Below are 20,620 nucleotides of genomic sequence, written 5' to 3' on the forward strand. Positions count from 1 at the left end.
CTCCCCCTTCTGTAAAAGACTCTACCCCCATTTCCCTAGTGCCCCTATCTCCTGTCCCTCTATCCATAATCCCTGTATAATACATAAGAATATCATCATTGGATTTGAACCAGAAAAGTCCCTAGTCCTATAGAAATATATATGTTCCTAGCTTTCTAAATTGTAATTGTGAACACAATTTCTCTTAAAAATGATAATAGTACTTTAGGCATATAAAGTGTCATACTGGTTTTTGTGATTAGAATTTACAATGATTGTGGGAAAACTTTCTGGGTTCACAACATAGGAAAGCAAATTAACATTTGGAAAACAATTCATTCACAAGTGGACTGTTTATTTAATAATAAGACCAACATTGGAATTGTGCACCTAGGCACTGAGGCAGCTAGGATTGAAAACCTAATTTTTTATGTCTAGGAAACAAGGATCCTAGAACTAAGCCTGAAGGCCCTAGCTGTAAGTATTGATGCGTGCTAAATTGCCTCAGTTGTGTCCAGCTCTTTGCAACACTATAGACTAGCCTGCTCCTCCTCTGGGATTCTCCAGGCAAGAATACTGGAGTGGGCTGCCATGCCCTCCTCCAGGGGATCTTCCTGACCCAGGAATCAAACCCACATCTCATATGTCTCCTGCATTGGCAGGCGGGTTCTTTATCACTAGCACCAACCACCATAAGTATTAATGTATGAGGCCTATTCCCTAAGGTTGCTCAGTCTCAAGTTTCTCTCATGTAAACTCAACCATTTAGAGGGGGCTTGACATAGTAACAAGAACCTTCATGAGACCATCTCTACCAAACTCATGCTTTTCCATACTTGTCATCTAATCAGGTTTCACAAACATGTTCTCCAAACTGAAGTTACTCTTCATAGTAATGTCAGAGCCTCTCTCTCTAATCTGACTGCTCAGTAGAATGCAATTGTTATTTTAAACTTGCTCTCTATTCTCCAGTGCTGTTATTAGCAGTCTCTCCAGTTCATCTGCTTAACATGTTCTCTTAATGCACTCAAGTTCCTCCGTTTCCCTCTCAAGTAAAGAGAACTGTAAAGGAACCATAAACAAAGACCCAGAACAATGGACTATGCCTATTATATAGAAGAATACAGTTCATAACTTATTTCAAATATGGGAGGTTTGTTCTGGTTGTTTCTTATGCTTAAATACAGTTGTGCCAAAAAAAAAAAAAAAAAAAAAGGGTGCAGTGGCATGGGATTTCCAGGTAGGCATCAAAGGGGTCAAACTAGTCCATTATAAGGAAAAGGTAAAAGGTTACCAAGTGGAACTAAATAGGCAACAGAAAACTGAAGGCTATGAGAGGGCAAGTGGAGGACATGTTAGATAAGGAATTGGAGAGTGCAGTAACAGAATACCTTGTGACGAAGTCGAGTACATTTTTATGTATAATAGATGGCATGATAATGACAGGATCTTGGAAATCAGGGAAATCTAGGAAATCAGTTCATTTATGTGGATTTTTAAATCAACAAAACAGGTTATATGAAAGTAAAGTCAGTCCACAAGAGAAGTACTGACAGTAATACAACAGCCAAATAGAGCAGCTGGTGTAAAGCTCAAATGAATCATGAAGCAGCAGCTTAGAAATAACATTAAGGATGAGAATAAGATTGATTAGCTTCTCCTTTCTATTTGAATGAAGATAACCAAGACAGCCTTGATGTACTCCTATTCCTATTTAGAACCAGTCTATTGTTCCATGTCCAGTTCTAACTATTGCTTCTTGACCTGCATACAGATTTCTCAGGAGACAGGTCAGGTGGTCTGATATTCCCATCTCTTTCAGGATTTTCCACAGTTTATTGTGATCCACACAGTCAAAGGCTTTGGCATAGTCAATAAAGCAGAAACAGATGTTTTTCTGGAGCTCTCTTGCTTTTTCCATGATCCAGAGGATGTTGGCAATTTGATCTCTGGTTCCTCTGCCTTTTCTAAAACCAGCTTGAACATCTGGAAGTTCACGGTTCACATATTGCTGACACCTGGCTGTATATTGTCACCCTGCTTATTTAACTTCTATGCAGAGTATATCATGAGAAACGCTGGGCTGGAGGAAACACAAGCTGGAATCAAGATTGCCGGGAGAAATATCAATAACCTCAGATATGCAGATAACACCACCCTCATGGCAGAAAGTAAAGAAGAACTAAAGAGCTTCTTGATGAAAGTGAAAGAGGAGAGTGGAAAGTTGGCTTAAAGCTCAACATTCAGAAAACTAAGATCATGGCATCTGGTCCCATCACTTCATGGCAAATAGATGGGGAAACAGTGTCAGACTTTATTTTTGGGGGCTTTAAAATCACTACAGATGGTAATTGCAGCCATGAAATTAAAAGACACTTACTCCTTGGAAGGAAAGTTATGACCAACCTAGATGGCATCTTAAAAAGCAGAGACATTAAAGCAGGGACCTTTGCCAACAAAGGTCCGTCTAGTTAAGGCTATGGTTTTTCCAGTAGTCATGTATGGATGTGAGAGTTGGAATATAAAGAAAGCTGAGTGCCAAAGAATTGATACTTTTGAACTGTGTTGTTGGAGAAGACTCTTGACAGTCCCTTAGACTGCAAGGAGATCACTCTTGAGGGTTCATTGGAGGAACTGATGTTGAAGCTGAAACTCCAATACTTTGGCCACCTGATGCGAAGGACTGACTCATTTGAAAAGACCCTGATGCTGGGAAAGATTGAAGGCAGGAAGAGAAGGGGATGACAGAGGATGAGATGGTTTGATGGCATCACTGACTCAATGGAGATGAGTTTGAGCAGACTCCAGGAGTTGGTGATGGACAAGGAGGCCTGGCGTGCTGTGGTACAAGGGGTTGTGAAGAGTCGGACATGACTGAGCGACTGAAGTGAACTAAACCAGATGTGAACCGAGCCAGATGGTTATCACTGTCTTGGTGATATCGAAATCACTGCAGATGATGACTGCAGCCATGAAATTAAAAAGATGCTTGCTTCTGGGAAGAAAAGTTATGACCAACCTAGACAGCATATTAAAAAGCAGAGACATTACTTTGCCAAAAAAAAAGTCCATCTAGTGAAAGCTATGGTTTTTCCAGTAGTCATGTATGGTTGTGAGAGTTGGAATATAAAGAAAGCTGAGTGCTGAAGAATTGATGCTTTTGAATTGTGGTGTTGGAGAAGACTCTTGAGAGTCCCTTGGACAGCAAGGAGATCCAACCAGTCCATCCTAAAGGAAATCACTCCTGAATGTTCATTGGAAGGACTGATGCTGAAGCTGAAACTCCAATACTTTGGCCACCTGATGCGAAGAACTGACTCATTTGAAAAGACCCTGATGCTGGGAAAGACTGAAGGCGGGAGGAGAAGGGGATGACAGAGGATGAGATGATTGGATGGCATCACTGACTCAATGGACATGAGTTTGAGTAAACTCTGGGAGTTGGTAATGGACAGGGAGGGGAGGCCTAGTGTGGTGCAGTCCCTGGCGTTGCAAAGAGACATGACTGAGCAACTGAACTGAATGGAACCAAGACAGTGTTTACTAAGGCAAAAGCACTTGGAGAGGTTGGGGGAGAATCAAATTTCTAGAGCAGTGAAAAGTAAAGTGAGCTTTAAACATGGGTTTCAGATGAAAAGGTATCCTGACAATCGCAAAAGGGTTCCAAAGAGTGTAATAGACAGGGACTGAAAGGAAGGAAGATGGACCCCTCTGATAAAAAAGAAAAAATGTGGGGAGGGGATGACCAGGGCTGTAGGATTGAGAAATTTCCTGGGGCATGGTGGGTGAGGATGGAGGTGGAGAGTGATCAGATGGAAGCACTTAGAAAAGCTGTGCACTCCTGTCGTCACAACGAAGTAGCCTCTTCCATTAATATCCAGTGATTGACCATTAGAGTTGTTACAGTTAAAACAAAGTCATTATTCTTGGCAATCTTTAGGAATAGATGAAGGGATTCATTAACAGTATTATGTGATATTTACTAATTACTTGCTAAGGGCCAGACATTACTAAATGCTTTGCTCACACTATTTCATTTTTACCTGGGGAAATGGAAGTCAGTAAAACTACTTGAGGTCACAGAGTTAGTGTGTGGGGGACCAGGATATGAACTCAGCAGATCCAGAACCCACTCTGTTTCAGAACAAACTGCATATTGCAGTGGTATTCAGGGCTTTGAGTTATTAGTGAGTAATAGTAGTGAAAGTCACTTAGTCATGTCTGACTCTTGCGACCCCATGGACTGTAGCCTGCCAGGTTCCTCTGTCCATGGGATTCTCCAGGCAAGAATACTGGAGTGGGTTGCCATTTCCTTCTCCAGGGGATCTTCCCGACCCTGGAATCGAACCCATGTCTCCTGCATTGCAGGCAGCTTCTTTACCAACTGAGCCAGGAGGGAAGCCCTCTTTTGAGTTATTACCTATAGAAAAATTTTCAACTATCAAAATTATGGAAAATACTTCTAGAGTGATAATATCCCCATCCTCTTGTATACTAAATCTTGGATGAAGTTTGGCCAGTGTAAATATCTAATTCTTGTTGCCTGCAGAATGAGGATGTATGCAGGAGATGTTTCAAGTTAAAAATGGTCTCTTTATAGGAAAGGATCACACTCCTAGCTTAGAATCATTGTTTTCTGCATTATTCTGACAGAATAAGGGACATTTGCCTGTCTAATACAAATCATAGAGATTAGATAATATCCCCATTATGGATCTATCCAGTAACTCACTATGGGTACATCAATACCTTTGATGAGGGTTTTTAAAAGCGATCTTATATTTGTAGCTAGTACCATTTCTTGGACTTAAAAAACCATAGATAAGTATATATTATATATTTCTTTCAGTTACTCTTCCTGACTCCACACGCCCAGAATTTATTTGAGCAATGAGTGTGCTTATTTAACAGAGGATAATCATTTTGATTGGGGCTTCTCAGGTGGCTCAGTTGCAAAGAATCTGCCTGCCAATGCAGAAGTGGGTTTGATCCCTGGGTTGGGGAGATCCCCTGAAAAAGGAAATGACAACCTACTACAGTATTCTTGCCTGAGAAGTCCCATGGACGGAGGAGCCTGGCAGGCTTCAGTCCATGGGGTCACAAGAGTAAGACATGACTAAGCGACTAAACTATTATTTTGATACACTGTTAATAGAATTTTTTCAACTTTCAAGCTTTTACACTGCAGATTTTACGTTATAAAGCTCCACCAGCAGTTCATCGTTTTATAAGAAATTCTTTGGATCTTTTCTCCTTCCAAATGTTTCTGGGTATAACTGATAAGGAGTTCATGTACATTATTCTTGTACATAGTACTTTAATATATTTATAAAGTAGGTATGAATATATTATATATATATAATATATATATTGTATTTATATATATAATCTGATTTTATATATATAAAATTTGATTTCGACAAAACCAACTTTGATAAGTATTTTAAACTCACCAGTTGATTACCTCCCTAGCTCACATTGTGAGGTCATTATTGAGAGCCAGAAGTTATCCATTGCTTTCTTGAAAACAGTGTATTCTCTTCACACTCATGTAAAAGACCTTTTCCAGGTCTGAAAACCCAGAAGTCAAGGCTCCCAGAGATTTCCCCCATCACAGTTCAAGGTGATCTTTGGGGATATATGTTTGCTCCACCAGTCATTTTCCTAAGCCCAAATGGCCTGGTCCTGGGTACTCCAAGGATTCCTAAGAGGAGGCCATTTGTTACCTCTGATTTATGCAGAGCTTCATTATTCCTGTCTGCACTTTATATCAGAGAAGGCGATGGCACCCCTGTCCAGTACTCTTGCCTGGAAAATCCCATGGATGGAGGAGCCTGGTAGGCTGCAGTCCATGGGGTCGCTCAGAGTTGGACATGACTGAGCGACTTCACTTTCACTTTTCACCTTCATGCATTGGAGAAGGAAAGGGCAACCCACTTCAGTGTTCTTGCCTGGAGAATCCCAGGGACGGGGGAGCCTGGTGGGCTGCCGTCTATGGGGTCGCACAGAGTCGGACACGACTGAAGCGACTTAGCAGCAGCAGCACTTTATATGCACTTCATACATTTTGACCTAGTGCCTCAGCTCAGCCTACTTAAGTGAAATATTTAAGAGTATGTGTCTTACCATTTTATTCCCAATAAAGAAGGAGGCAGTTTAGAACTCTACAGCTTGCCATAGCCAAATTAGCTGAGTGACATTGGGCCTCAGTTTCCTCATAATGTAAAATATTGCTAAAGTACCTTCCTCTGCTTGGGGAGTTATAGGATAATAGTTATATGGATAAATGAGTTTTATATAAAGTGCTTAGAACAGTGCTTAGCACCTAAGTACTTTATTTGTTGTTCAGTTGCTAAGTCGTGTCTGACTCTGCGACTGCATGAAATGCAGCATTCCAGGCTTCCCTTGTCCTTCATTATCTCCCATAGTTTGCTTAAACTCATCCATTGAGTTGGCTTTGCCATCCAACCATCTCATCTTCTGTCATCCCCTTCTCCTCTTGCCCTCAATCTTTCCCAGCATTATGTTCTTCCCCAATGAGTTGGTTCTTTGCATCAGGTGGCCCAAGTATTGGAGCTTCAGCATTAGTCCTTCTAATGAATATTCAGGGTTGATTTCCTTTAGGATTGACTAGATTAGTTTGATCTCCTTGCTGCCCAAGGGACTCTCAAGAGTCTTCTCCAGCAGCACAATTTGAAAACATCGATTCTTTGGCGTTCAACCTTCTTTATGGTCCAACTTTCAACTCTGTACCTGACTAATGGAAAAATTATAGCTTTGACTCAATGGCCCTTTGTCGGTGAAGTGATGATGTCTCTGCTTTTTTAATACTCTGTCTAGGTTTGTCATAACTTCCCTTCCAAGGAGCAAGTGTCTTTTAATTTTGTGGCTGCAGTCACCATCTGAAGTGATTTTGGAACCCTAGAAAATAAAAATCTGTCACTGTTTCCACTTTTCCCCTACTTGCTATGAAATGATGAGACCAGATGTCACGATCTTAGTTTTTTGAATGCTAAGTTTTAAGCCTGCTTTTTCACTCTCTTCTTTCACCTTCATCAAGAGGCTCTTTAGTTTCTGTTTGCTTTTTGCCATTAGAGCGGTATCATCTGCATATCTGAGGTTGTTGATAGTTCTCTTGGCAATCTTGATTCCCGCTTGAGATTCAAGAGCTTTATAGACGTTTGCTTTGTTTATTGCCCTGGGTTCTCTCAAATGTGTGGCCTCTAGAAGCTCCTCTCTCCTCTCTTCTCCTCTTGAAGGCGAGAGGAGAAGGGGAGGACAGAGGATGAGATGGTTGAATGGCATCACCAACTCAATGGACATGAGTTTGAGTGATCACCGGGAGTTGGTGATGGACAGGGAGGCCTGGAGTGCTGCAGTCCATGGGGTCGCAAAGAGTCAGACACGACTGAGTGACTGTACTGACTGACTGACTAGAAGCTCCAGCCCCAGGCCAGAGATTACCTGTAACCACGCTGCAGATTTCCCAAGACTGCTGCATTGTTGCCGCTGAGATGAAAGCTCCCTCTCTGCTCTGCTTTTTATCTTGGACTCTGATGAACAGTGGACGGCAGGAGATAAACATCGCCTAAACTGCCTGGGAAAGGTTTTCCTATCTTTTGTTTCTACCTACCCTTGTTAGTTATCAGCTATAACTAGCAGCCAGGGGGGTTCACTTTTTGTCTTGGGAGCTGCTCTTTCGAGCTTCTGTAGTGGGAAGGCGAACCCTGGCGGGAGGAGACTGTCGAGCCCCAGCCTCAGAGCGCAGCCCACTGGAGTTACCCAACCCAGCTGCCCAAACCTGTGCTGCTCAGCAGGGGCGGGGATGCTGCCAGGCAACCATAGGAGAGAACCTCCAGGTTCCTAGAGAAGACTGAAGGGTAAGCCAGCCGTTGATTGCTGAAGGCTTAGAACTGTGAGTTTTTTGGCCTCTGTGTTGTAGGGGTCGGTGGTCACCGATTCCTAGACTCCGGCTTTGACTCCGTGTATATCTGGCCCTTTGGGGACTCTGCTGAAGTTCAGTGTGATGATTGATATGCAGGGGAAAGTTAAAGATGGTTTCCAAGTCTTGAGTTGTAATAGGATGTTGAGGATGTTGAGAAAGAGGAAAGTCCTGAACCTCAGTTTGGTAAAAGGAAAGTTGCGTTCTTTTGAGAAGATCCCACTCATGACTCTCCCTAGAATAAATAGGAACAAATTAGGAGTCCACTTACTGGTTGTGTGACTTTTAGCAAATAGTTCAATCCCTCTGTGCCTCAGTATCATTCATGTGTCAGATGGAATTATAAAATCTTAGTTAAATTTACAGTCAATTTTCAATAACCGTTATTTTCTGATCTCTGATGGTTTACTGTTTGAGATTCTCAGAAGAGGGGAACCAAAGGGAAGAGGGTCATGGTCTTTCTCCCAAGCCTGATTAACTTAAACATTTAGGAAGTAAGAGTTTTAGCAGATAGTGCTGGATAATAATTTGCAGTCATTCCCACTCATATATTTTTTAGCTTTCTGACAGAGTTCCTTTTTTCTTTCAGTGCATTACCAGGTAAGTGAATTTTGGGGTAAGAGCTAAATAAAATTCAAAGTTTCTGTTAATTGTGTTGTTTTATGCCTCAGGAAGAAGACTAGCTACAAGGAAATACTTCTGAAAAATCAATGTGAACCACAAGCTGGAGTGAATCTTCTTCTGAGCTCGCTTATTCCAGAATGGCAGTCCTCTTGCAGAAAAGACCTCTACTAGTGACTGATGGTAGAGGGCCAGGGTTGTGCCTGTCCAAGAATCAGACTGGCACAGCAAAATCTTTCTTCAAATTTTAAGTTGTTGCTACCAGGAAATAGCTACTTGAACCTCACAGGTCTGTCAGAAGATGGGTAACTCTGCCCACAGATGCAGAGAGCAGAGATACAGACCGAGGAGCAGGTGCTAAAGTAGGTCCTGACCTCTGCCTGGAGAACTGCAGACCTAGGGAGGATAATATCATCCAGAATGTGGAAAAGAGGCATCAGTTATGCTGGAGGAGTTAGAAACAGTTTGATGGACAAGCCTTAAGGCGGGAAGGGTTGGGAGGATGATTTATGGCTTGAGTAGTGAAAGGAATAACATAGAAAGCAGCAAAACCGAATTTCAGGACCCATCAGATGTATTTGGAGCCATAACCCCGTATCACCTTCATGGGCTTTAATTCATGTACACCTCTGGAACGTTCTCTCTCTATATTTGGTTTTTATTGGTGGTGGTGGTGGTGTATGAGTATTTTTACTGAGGGACTAGCTTCATATTCAATTTTCCAAGACCATCTCTTCATCCCATTGCTTTTAGGGTCCAGGTAGAACAAGGATAGAACAAGATATGCTTTTGGGAAGATAGTGCCCTGGAATCAGAAGTGTCAGGTCCAGACTGTTAAAATGCTTAGTTTTACTCTCACAGTATTGCCTTATGAAATGAAAAGCAGATGAGAAAGCAAATCTGCTGAGAAAGAAGACATCTTTGAAAGGCAGCTTTTTAGAACTATTGTAAGTAGTATTTTTTCCCTGGGAACTGTGCACCTACCCATCTCCTCATTGCCCAATTCTTTAGGTAGAAGCTGTTATTCATATTTGTGGAGGTGTTTGTGTTTTGTTGTTTTGACTTTTTCAACTTCTTTAGCTTCAAAATGTTTTTCTTCTTATCTTTTAATCCTGAATATTACCTGAAAAAGTTATCTTCCCCACTGTAATTTTTCCAGTTTACTTATTTCCCCACATCAAAATAGTATGGATTTTCTAATTTACCTGTTGCTTCAAGTTAACTTTTATTATATGCCATTGTTTGTGGATCCACTTAACAAACATTTATGGAACATTTTGTTTGTTTGTAGTAGTGGCCTCAATACATTTCATTTTGTTTAAATGGTACTTATAATTACCCTTTAGCAAATTAAATTTCTCTTGGTTTCATGATATTCTCTTTTTTTCATGTATGGATTAAAACTGATCTCTTCTTAACTTTTTTGATTATACCTTCCTGATTCTTTGTCATATTTTGTGAGAAAATTCTCCATGCTCTTCCAGTTTCTTTCTTCCCAGCTCTCGCTTCTCAAACTGGAACCTCATATGCCTTCTTGGGTATTTTTCAAAACTGAGATGGCAGTTTAGGGAAACTGAAAAAGCATGCACTTTAGGTAAAACTGAGTTTTATCTTTATCACTGTTTCTCATCATTAATCTCATGATCTCAGGAGAAGAGACAACTGACATTTGAATTGTCTGTGCATTTTTTTAGATGGAGTTACTGAGAATGAAAATAAGGACTTGTCTCCAACACACAAATCTGAAGATGCTGTCATGTGGGGGGAGTCTGCAGAATTCCACCACCAGTGCAGTAAGTTAGTAAAAGCTTTAGTCACTGGTGAGTCATTACGCAGCATTAGGGAGCACATATCAAAGAAAATGCTTGAGAACAACATGTTTGTAAAGGCTTTTGTTTACAGTGGGTCCCTCCTTTCCCACTAGGAAATCTATCACAAGGGAAATGCTGTCAGTATAAAGAATGTGAGAAAGCCATATTTGACATTAGAAAACCTGCAAAAGCGAGAAACTGCATACATGTGATGACTGTAAGGAGGCCTTCATTCATCATGGAAACCTTCTAGAACATTATGTGAAGGAAGCAAGAAGGAAGGCCTTCAGCCAGAAGTCAGAACTGACTGCACTATAGATTCTACATGGGAGACAGATCTACTAAATGTGATGAATGTGGAAATGTTTTCTATGGAATCACAGCATTATTCAGCATTGGGGAGAAGATCACACTAAAGAAAAACTGAGTGTCATGGGTTTGGAAAAGTCTTCAGAGGTTGGACCTTAGAAAATATCAGGGAGTCCATATTAGAGAGGCTCTTATAAATGAGAAGATTGTAGGAAGTTGTATGGACAGATATCAAGCCTCAACAATAGAGTCTCCATGATATTGGAAAATTCATATAATTAATGTAAATGGGCAAGATGTATGGGGAATGGATATTTTAAATTGCCCATTGTAGCCACAAAGAACATTCAGTGAATTTCTCAAGTCAAGAAAAGGGAAAGTCATAAGTTCTTTTTGCTTCCAAAAGGAGTCTATAAACATGAACGATCAGGAGTTTTGAAATGAAGATGTTTACCTGCATCCCTGGACTTGTGCTACTGTCTCCAAGATGACTGTTGGGGACATCGTATTTTCCCATGCCCACTCTAATCTCACATCTTAAATTCATTCAAGTGTAGATAATATTGTCTACTGCTTGTTGTAAATTAATTCTTATGGGCTAAATAGGCTTGTATGAGTACCCTAGGACATAAAAATGACATTTGTAAAGCTTCAGTAAGCATAATGAGCCACGTCATTGAATTGTTAGTACTTTTTAAAATTTGGCACTGCTTCTGTGTTCCAACACAAGGCCAAAGAGGTGTCCATCACAGAGTATATATTTCCCAGCTTTATTTTTTTTTTTTAAGATAGAAAATGATATTTCACATATAGCTTTGACAGATAATAGGTTATTTTCTTTTATAGATAACACAATATAATATCCTGGAGGCTAATATTTTGAAGTAACATTACTTTCAGTTCTAAAACCTACAGGCTGAAAGAGGAAAGAATCTATCTAAGCTGTTCTTCAGCAATTTGGCAGTATAGCCCAATCTCTATGAGAATGAAGCTTATGGATTTTATAGTAGGTCATTAAATATAGGAACCACAGATTTCAAAAGATTGCAATGATTATTTCACAGTTAGGAGTTTATATCTGCTGCAAATGCCTGAATTTTCTGAGTAGATATTATAGTCACTATTTTAAAAGACAGACTGCATTCTATTAAAGACTTTTTCAGCATTATAGAAACTACATTTTCCCCTTAATTTTATTATCACCTTGTATTACATGAAAGGATTTCCTAATATTGAACCAACCTTGCATTCCTGAAATAAATTTCACTTAGTCATGGTGTTTTCTTAATGTGTTAATGGGTTCTACTTGCTAATACTTTATTTAGTGTATTTTTACTCAATATTCATATAAAAAGCTGTCATCTTTTAGATCTGTCATTTTATTCTATATTCATGGTTAGGTTTTAATTTTACTACATCATAAAAAAAACTTTAAGTTTTTGTTCTTTTTTGTTTGTTTTTAATGTTCTAGTACCATTTGTAAAGCATTGAAATTATCTTGTATTTGAAAGTTGAATTCTGATGTAAAACTATTTGGGGTGGGTGCTTTTTTGTGGGAAAAATGCTTTTTATGTAATTGAAATCATTTGGAGTATATTCTCTGACCACAATGGTACCAAACTATGAAATAACAGTAAGTCAACAGAAAACTCTCCAAACATTTGGAAACTAAGGAAAATATTTCTAAATAATGCCCTGGTCAGGAGGGAACTCTCAAAGGAATTTTAAAATACATAGATTGAAGGGAAATAAGTACAACCTATGACAAGATGTGAGACACAGCTAAAGAAATGTTGAGAAGGAAAATTATAGCACTAAATGCTTATATTAGAAAAATGGAATAGTCTGAAATCAATAATTGAAGTTCCTGCTTCAATAAACTAAAGATCAAGAGCAAAATAAAACCAAGGCAGTAGAAAGAAGAAAATAATAACAATAATAGCAGAAATTAATGAAATTGAGAATAGGAAAACAGGAGAAAAATCAGCAAAACATAAGCTGTCTCTTCAAAAAATTTTTCCAATAAAATATAAACTTTTAATAAAGCCAACAAGATTAAAAGAGAAGATACAAATCACTAGTGACAGGAATGAACATGGCATATCACTACAGATCTTGCATTATTTATTAAAAGCTTCACGAGGGCAGACTGAACAACTTTGCATTTATAACTCTGACAACTAGAACAATTCTTCAAAAAATTGCCCAATTCTTCAAAAGTATAAGTAACCAAAACCCAACCAAGACATAGATAATCTGAATAATCCTTTGGCCATTAAAAAAATTGAATTCATAATTTAAAGTTACCCAATCTTCAGGGCTAGAGGGCTTCACTGGAGAATTCTACCAAACATTGGAGGAAGGATGATCAGCAAATTTACAGTTTCTTTCAAGAAATAGAAAACGTTATATTTCCCAACTCTTGTCATGTTGCTAATATTACTCTGATACCATAATGAAACAATGAATGGAAACCACCTCCCCCGGAACCAGTATCTCTCATGAACTTAGATGCAATGAAATATTAGCAAATGAAATCAAGGTATTTATAAAGAGTTATATACCATAATCAAGATTTATTCCAATATGTAAAGCTATTTCAGTCTCAAGCATTTGACAAAATCCAATTCTCATTCATAATAGAAACTTTCAGCACCCTAGAAATAGAAGGTAACTTCTCCAACTTGATATAAAAGATCTGCAAAACACCTACAGCTAATTTCAAATACAATGCTTTCCCTGTAAGACTGGGATCAAGGTAAGTATGTTCACTCCCATCATTCTTACTTAACATATATTGGAAGTACTTACTGGAAGTGCACCAAGATCAAAAATGACATGAATTGAAAAAACTGCATATTTATAGGTAATGTAGTTGTACACATAGAAAATCCCAAGGAACCTACAAAAAACTTTAGGACCAGTAAGCAAATTCAACAAGATTGAAAGATACAAAATGAATGTGCAAAAATCAGTCCTATCTCTATATGCTAATAATAGACAATCAGAAATTGAAGTGTAAAATGCAATGCCATTTGTAGTTGCTCCTAAGAAAATTAAATCCTTGGGTATAAATCTAACAGAAATGTACAGGATCTGTATCTGGACTGAGACAATGACAAAAAGCTGTTGCAAATCAAAGATCTAAGTAAATGGAGACACATGCGGTGTTCATGGATTAGAAGACATGCATAGTAAAGATACCAATTCTCCCTACATTGATTTACAGGTCCAATATAAATTATTATTTCAAAACTCAAGCAAAATTTTTTGGAAGATACAGATAAGCTATCTCTAAAATTTATACAGAAAGGCAAAGGACCTAGAAAAACTACATTTTGTAAAAGTATAAAGTGGGAGCAATCACTCTGCCTGATATAGTGATCAAGAATGTGGTATTGTAGACATATAGTTCAGTGCATCAGATTGAAGAATCCATAATTCAGTCCACACAAAAATGCCCAACTGATTTTTCACAAAGGTACAGAAACAGTTCCGTGGAGGAGGGATAGCCTTTTCAGAAAAAGGTGCTGATGCAATTGGACATCCATAGCCAAAAACGTAAAAACAACTCAGCTTGAACCATACACCTTGTATTTACAAAAAGCTGAAAATAGATCATGGAGCTAAAACATAAAACCATAAAGCTTCAAGGAACACATAAGAGGAAATCATCAGGACCTAGGGTTAGGCAAAGATGGTTAGAATTGATGTCAAAAGCATGATTTATTAAAGGAAAAGTTAATAATTTGGTCTTCAAAAAGATTTAAAACTTTTGCTCTGTGACTGTTAAGAGGATTTTAAAAGACAAACTAAAGAAATGGGAAAATATTTTTATACCATATATCTGATATAATTTATATCATATATCTTCCCTTGTGGCTCAGCTGGTAAAGAATCTGCCTGCAATGCGGTAGACCTGGGTTTGATCCCTGGGTTGGGAAGATGCCCTGGAGAAGGGAAAGGGTACCCACTCCACTATTATGGCCTGGAGAATTCCATGGACTGTATAGTCCTTGGGGTTGCAAAGAGTCAGACATGACTGAGCGACTTTCACTTCACTTCATCTGATAGAGGACTTGTACTGAGCATATAAAAAGAACTTACCTAATGGCAGCAATTAAGCAATTTGGCCATGGGCAAAATCATGAACAGACATTTTACTGAAGAGTAAATTGCCTCCTCAAACAATGGAGGCACTGTGCCATTCACTATTTCATGCCCCCCATATCACCTCCCAACTGCCCTCACTCCTAAAGTTACTTTAGCTTCTTTTTCTTCATTGTAAGTTTAAATTCTATCAGCTGAATTTAGGCATGCATTTTTAAAAACAAAAACGTGAAGAAAGAAATTTAATACAAGCACTTCAAGGGTTATAAACACCACCCACCAGAAGAGTATTGTCTGCTTGACTGGGAGCTTAGGGAGTAATATGAAGGACTCTATCCTGCAAAGGTGGCTGGAACACTGGGGACCCTTTTTTCCCTAAAGTAACTGAGTTGGGAAGAGACCAGGAGGCACAGAAAGATCAGCCCCACATCAGAAGCATAGATTTGCACTGACTTTAAGTAATCTACTCAGCCCCAAGAAACATGTTTAATAACTAAGGCATTATGCAGCTGGATGCAATCCTACCTTTAGGTACTTAACTCCTAAATATTCATCAGCAGGTAGGATACACTGTTGAATCTCAGGGAAGTCTTTTTATATCTTGTATCTTAGCCAATGTGATATAGGTACAACAGAAAAACCATTAATTGTGAAAATAGGTATGTGAACACTTCGGTCTCTAGCAGTAGGTACCAGCGGGATTTTATGTTGATATGAAAGAGCAAGTAGAATCAACCAATGTTTGGAATCATTCATTCATCAGGAAGCCTGCTAGGTGCTCTGAATACAGTAGTGAGCCAGTCATTATCTCCTGTGTCTCAGCCTCATACCAGCCCTTCTTTTCCTGATCTGTAAGCAGGGTAAGGAGGCTCCAAACATTATTTCCTAGGTTCTTACTGTTATTTGTAAGAACTAGAGATCAAAAGGGGGAAGCATGATTAACAGTTTTAATACTTAGCTAATGCCTGTAACTGCAGTATTGTGATGGATAATTTTGTGTCCTTTTGACTGAGCCACAGGATACCCAGATATTTGGTCAAACATTTTTCTTGGTGTGTCTGTGAAAGTGTTTTGGGATGACATTAGTGTTTGAATTGGTTAACTGCATAAAGCAGATTTTTCTTCCTAATGTGGATGGTCATCCTCCAATCAGGTGAAGACCTGAATAGAACAAGAAAGTCTGATCCTGTATGGAGTAAGAGGGAACTCCTCCTGCCTGATGGCATTGACCTGCCTTCAGATTTGTCTTTTCCTGCCTTCAAACTTGAAGCATTGGTTCTTCTTGATTCTCAAACCTGCTGGCTTTTGGACTGGAATCTCACCATCAGTTTTCTTTGGTCTCCAGCTTGCCAGCTGCACATCTTCTCAGCCTCCATAATCATGTGAGTCATTTTTTATAATAAATCTCATTATATATACATCCTATTGGTTATGTTTGTCTGGAGAACACAGACTAATACAAGTATGTTCAGGAAGTTTGAAAATCATAAAATAGATTTTTATCAGTTTAAGGATTCAAAATAACTATATTGTTTATTATTGTAAAAATCATTTACATTAGGATTTCTTAAATTTGTGTCCCTTAAAAACTTTGAAATACCAAAGCTTGGAACCTGGCATAAAAACAGGGACTTGGACAGATCTGCAAAAACTTTTGGATAAACAAGTAAGAATGTATCACAATGGTAAAGCCATCCATTGTGAGAGGTGGCAGAAAACCTTGAAATACCTGAATTCATGAGTCCTTGAGTGATATTGTAAATAAGGAAGAAATTGTTGCTGATGCCAGAAACCAAGTGAGAAGTGTGAGCAGATTCAAAAGCAAAAACATATTTCTGTAATAAAGAGAAGGGATGCACTAACAAAGTTTGCAGGAAAGTAGTCATCTTGAAACACTTTTGTAAAAGCAATTCCATTTGAAATATACATAATAAATATTTCTTTCATAATGCTGACTAAAAAAAAACTTGTCACTTGAATTCATAAGACTGCAATTTTGACTGTCATGAAGAAAAAAAAACATGGTTTACAAAGTATGTTCAAAGGAAAGTAGATAACCTGAGAAGTTAACTTAATGGTTAAAGTTGTTATCATGAGTACTGGAGGAGGTGGTACCACACAGCTGGTTTGGGATTCAATATATAGCAAGACCAAGACAGTCAACACTAAATATGGAGTTTAAACCGTAAGTCATACTTGTTTTAAATACCTGGTATGAACCCACTGACCCAGAGAAGTTTGAACTTAGTAACTGTAAGTTTTGATATAGTCTGTGTTACAGCTGGGGAGAGGGAGAAGGTTTGTGAGGAGGATGGTAGAGGCTTTAGAGAGCCCTTGGTCAGGCCCAAGAGAACTAAAAGATAAGAACCAAGATGCTAAGCTTTAGAGAATCTATTATTTTATCCTGACTTAATAACTGATTTTCACATTGCCTGCATAGGGACATTTTTTTTTTTCTTCAAGAGTAGCAAAATTAATGTCAGGGAAACATTAATAAAAATGTAATTCCATATGTAATTGCTGCTGCTGCTGCTAAGTCACTTCAGTCGTGTCCGACTCTGTGCGACCCCATAGACGGCAGCCCACCAGGCTCCTCCGTCCCTGGGATTCTCCAGGCAGGAACACTGGAGTGGGTTGCCATTTCCTTCTCCAATGCAGCAAAGTGAAAAGTGAAAGTGAAGTCTCTCAGTCCTGTCTGACTCTTAGCGACTCCATGGACTGCAGCCCATCAGGCTCCTCCATCCATGGGACTTTCCGGGCAAGGATACTGGAGTGGGATGCCATTGCCTTCTCCAATATGTAATTATGTATGATTAATAATCACAATGTATGATTACAATGTGAATCATAATTTGTATTGATTTAATGAAAAAGAAGCTATTTAAGGCATTTATACTAGCATTCCTAGTCTGGTAAAGAAATTTGTATTCCCTTTGATTCTGTCACAAGTAACCCCACCCTTATCCCTACTCTGTCAATCCTATGTGCTTGGCAAAACACGCACTAGATTTACTCAGAATCTAGCACCTCACAGTTAGGAACAAGCACAAACAGTTTTGGTGACAAATTCTTCAGAACTCTAGCGGACATCAGATTTTCAGAGCTGTGAAGGTATCTCACTGGTATAGTATGTGTGTGTGTGGAAGGGTGTATGTGTGTGTGTTTAAGATTTCATGAATCTGACAAACCATGGAGGTTTCATTATAAGTGAGATAAATAGAGCAACAGTCTCTAGATCATAGCCTTCTACTTATCATAAAGTGTGGCTGAGGATGATTAATTAGTCAATCTGGGAGCCCTTTTAAGTTCAATAGGTGAGAACAAACCATTTCAGGTCAGACCTCTTCAAGAAAACTCTCCCATGGCCTCCATCAAACAAGTTTGTGTTGTTGTTTTTCAATCACCTAGGACGTAGAAGATAATTCATCTCAACCAGACTCTATTTTCTAACAAACATCTGATAATGTGTGGTGATAAATAAAGCCAAGTTTACAATTTTCTAGTCAGCAAGGACTCCAGGGTGGCCTCAGTTCAATGAGGAATGAACACCAACTCTGGCATATAAGACATGGGTCATGGAGAGAGAACATTTTTCCTAATGTGGCTTCTTTGATGGTGAATTGCAGCCAAAGATGGAGAAGCTCTATACAGTCAACAAAAACAAGACCGGGAGCTGACTGTGGCTCAGATCATGAACTCCTTATTATCAAATTCAGACTTAAATTGAAGAAAGTAGGGAAAACCACTAGACCATTCAGGTATGACCTAAATCAAATCCCTTATGATTATACAGTGGAAGTGAGAAATAGATTTAAGGGCCTAGATCTGATAGATAGAGTGCCTGATGAACTATGGAATGAGCTTCATGACATTGTACAGGAGACAGGGGTCAAGACCATCCCCATGGAAAAGAAATGCAAAGAAGCAAAATGGCTGTCTGGGGAGGCCTTACAAATAGCTGTGAAAAGAAGAGAAGCAAAAAGCAAAGGAGAAAAGGAAAGATATTCCCATGTGAATGCAGAGTTCCAAAGAATAGCAAGGAGAGATAAGAAAGCCTTCTTCAGCGATCAATGCAAAGAAATAGAGGAAAACAACAGAATGGGAAACAACAGAGATCTCTTCAAGAAAATTAGAGATACCAAGGGAACATTTCATGCAAAGATGGGCTCAATAAAGGAGAGAAATGGTATGGACCTAACAGAAGCAGAAGATATTAAGAAGAGGTGGCAAGAATACACAGAAGAACTGTACAAAAAAGAGCTTCATCACCAAGATAATCATGATGGTGTGATCACTCACCTAGAGCCAGACATCCTGGAATGTGAAGTCAAGTGGGCCTTTGAAAGCATCACTACAAACAAAGCTAGTGGAGGTGATGGAATTCCAGTGGAGCTATTTCAAATCCTGAAAGATGATGCTGTGAAAGTGCTGCACTCAATATGCCAGCAAATTTGGAAAACTCAGTAGTGGCCACAGGACTGGAAAAGGTCCATTTTCATTCCAATCCCAAAGAAAGGCAATGCCAAAGAATGCTCAAACTACCGCACAATCGCACTCATCTCACATGCTAGTAAAGTAATGCTCAAAATTCTCCAAGCCAGGCTTCAGCAATACGTGAACCGTGAACTTCCCGATGTTCAAGCTGGTTTTAGAAAAGGCAGAGGAACCAGAGATCAAATTGCCAACGTCCTCTGGATCATGGAAAAAGCAAGAGAGTTCCAGAAAAACATCTATTTCTGCTTTATTGACTATGCCAAAGCCTTTGACTGTGTGAATCACAATAAACTGTGGAAAATTCTGAAAGAGATGGGAATACCAGACCATTTGACCTGCCTCTTGAGAAATCTGTATGCAGGTCAAGAAGCAACAGTTAGAACTGGACATGAAACAACAGACTGGTTCCAAATAGGAAAAGGAGTTCATCAAGGCTGTATGTTGTCACCCTGCTTATTTAACTTCTATGCAGAGTACATCATGAGAAATGCTGGACTGGAAGAAGCACAAGCTGGAATCAAGATTGCAGGGAGAAATATCAATAACCTCAGATATGCAGATGACACCACCCTTATGGCAGAAAGTGAAGAGGAACTCAAAAGCCTCTTGATGAAAGTGAAAGTAAGAGAGTGAAAAAGTTGGCTTAAAGCTCAACATTCAGAAAATGAAGATCATGGCATCTGGTCCCATCACTTCATGGCAAATAGATGGGGAAACAGTGGAAACAGTGTCAGACTATTTTTTTGGGCTCCAAAAATCACTGCGGATGGTGACTGCAGCCATGAAATTAAAAGACGCTTACTCCTTGGAAGGAAAGTTATGACCAACCTAGATAGCATATTCAAAAGCAGAGACATTACTTTGCCAACAAAGGTCCATCTAGTCAAGACTATGGTTTTTCCTGTGGTCATGTATGGATGTGAGAGTTGGACTGTGAAGAAGGCTGAGTGCCGAAGAATTGATGCTTTTGAAGTGTGGTGTTGGAGAAGACTCTTGAGAGTCCCTTGGACTGCAAGGAGATCCAACCAGTCCATTCTGAAGGAGATCAGCCCTGGGATTTCTTTGGAAGGAATGATGCTAAAGCTGAAACTCCAGTACTTTGGCCACCTCATGCGAAGAGTTGACTCATTGGAAAAGACTCTGATGCTGGGAGGGATTGGGGGCAGGAGGAGAAGGGGACGACAGAGGATGAGATGGCTGGATGGCATCACTGACTCAATGGACGTGAGTCTGAGTGAACTCTGGGAGTTGGTGATGGACAGGGAGGCCTGGTGTGCTGCGATTCATGGGGTCGCAAAGAGTCGGACACGACTGAGTGACTGAACTGAAGGAATGAAATTCAGGTGAATCCTTT

The 20,620-nt window shown here is 39.3% G+C and overlaps 1 protein-coding gene across 13 annotated transcripts in view; it reads left to right on the forward strand.

The window, feature by feature from the left end:
• The window catches only part of LOC113881606 (zinc finger and SCAN domain-containing protein 12-like), a 71,014-nt gene that overhangs the window by 37,572 nt on the left and 12,822 nt on the right, over positions 1–20,620 (forward strand). For 7 of the 13 annotated variants that reach the window (XR_003508101.1, XR_003508103.1, XR_003508094.1 and 4 more), the window contains one exon: positions 8,593–12,102. Coding sequence is in view for 1 of the 13 variants with exons in the window: in XM_027524666.1 (XP_027380467.1) it covers positions 8,593–8,716 (124 nt within the window). In the remaining 12 variants the exon portion in view is untranslated. Of the gene's footprint in view, positions 1–8,592 lie in introns of those variants that run through there. The other 6 variants (XR_003508098.1, XR_003508096.1, XR_003508097.1 and 3 more) reach the window with 6 other exon arrangements.

This window comes from Bos indicus x Bos taurus, chromosome 23 (assembly GCF_003369695.1).
Source record: "Bos indicus x Bos taurus breed Angus x Brahman F1 hybrid chromosome 23, Bos_hybrid_MaternalHap_v2.0, whole genome shotgun sequence".
NCBI classification, from domain to species: Eukaryota; Metazoa; Chordata; class Mammalia; order Artiodactyla; family Bovidae; genus Bos; species Bos indicus x Bos taurus.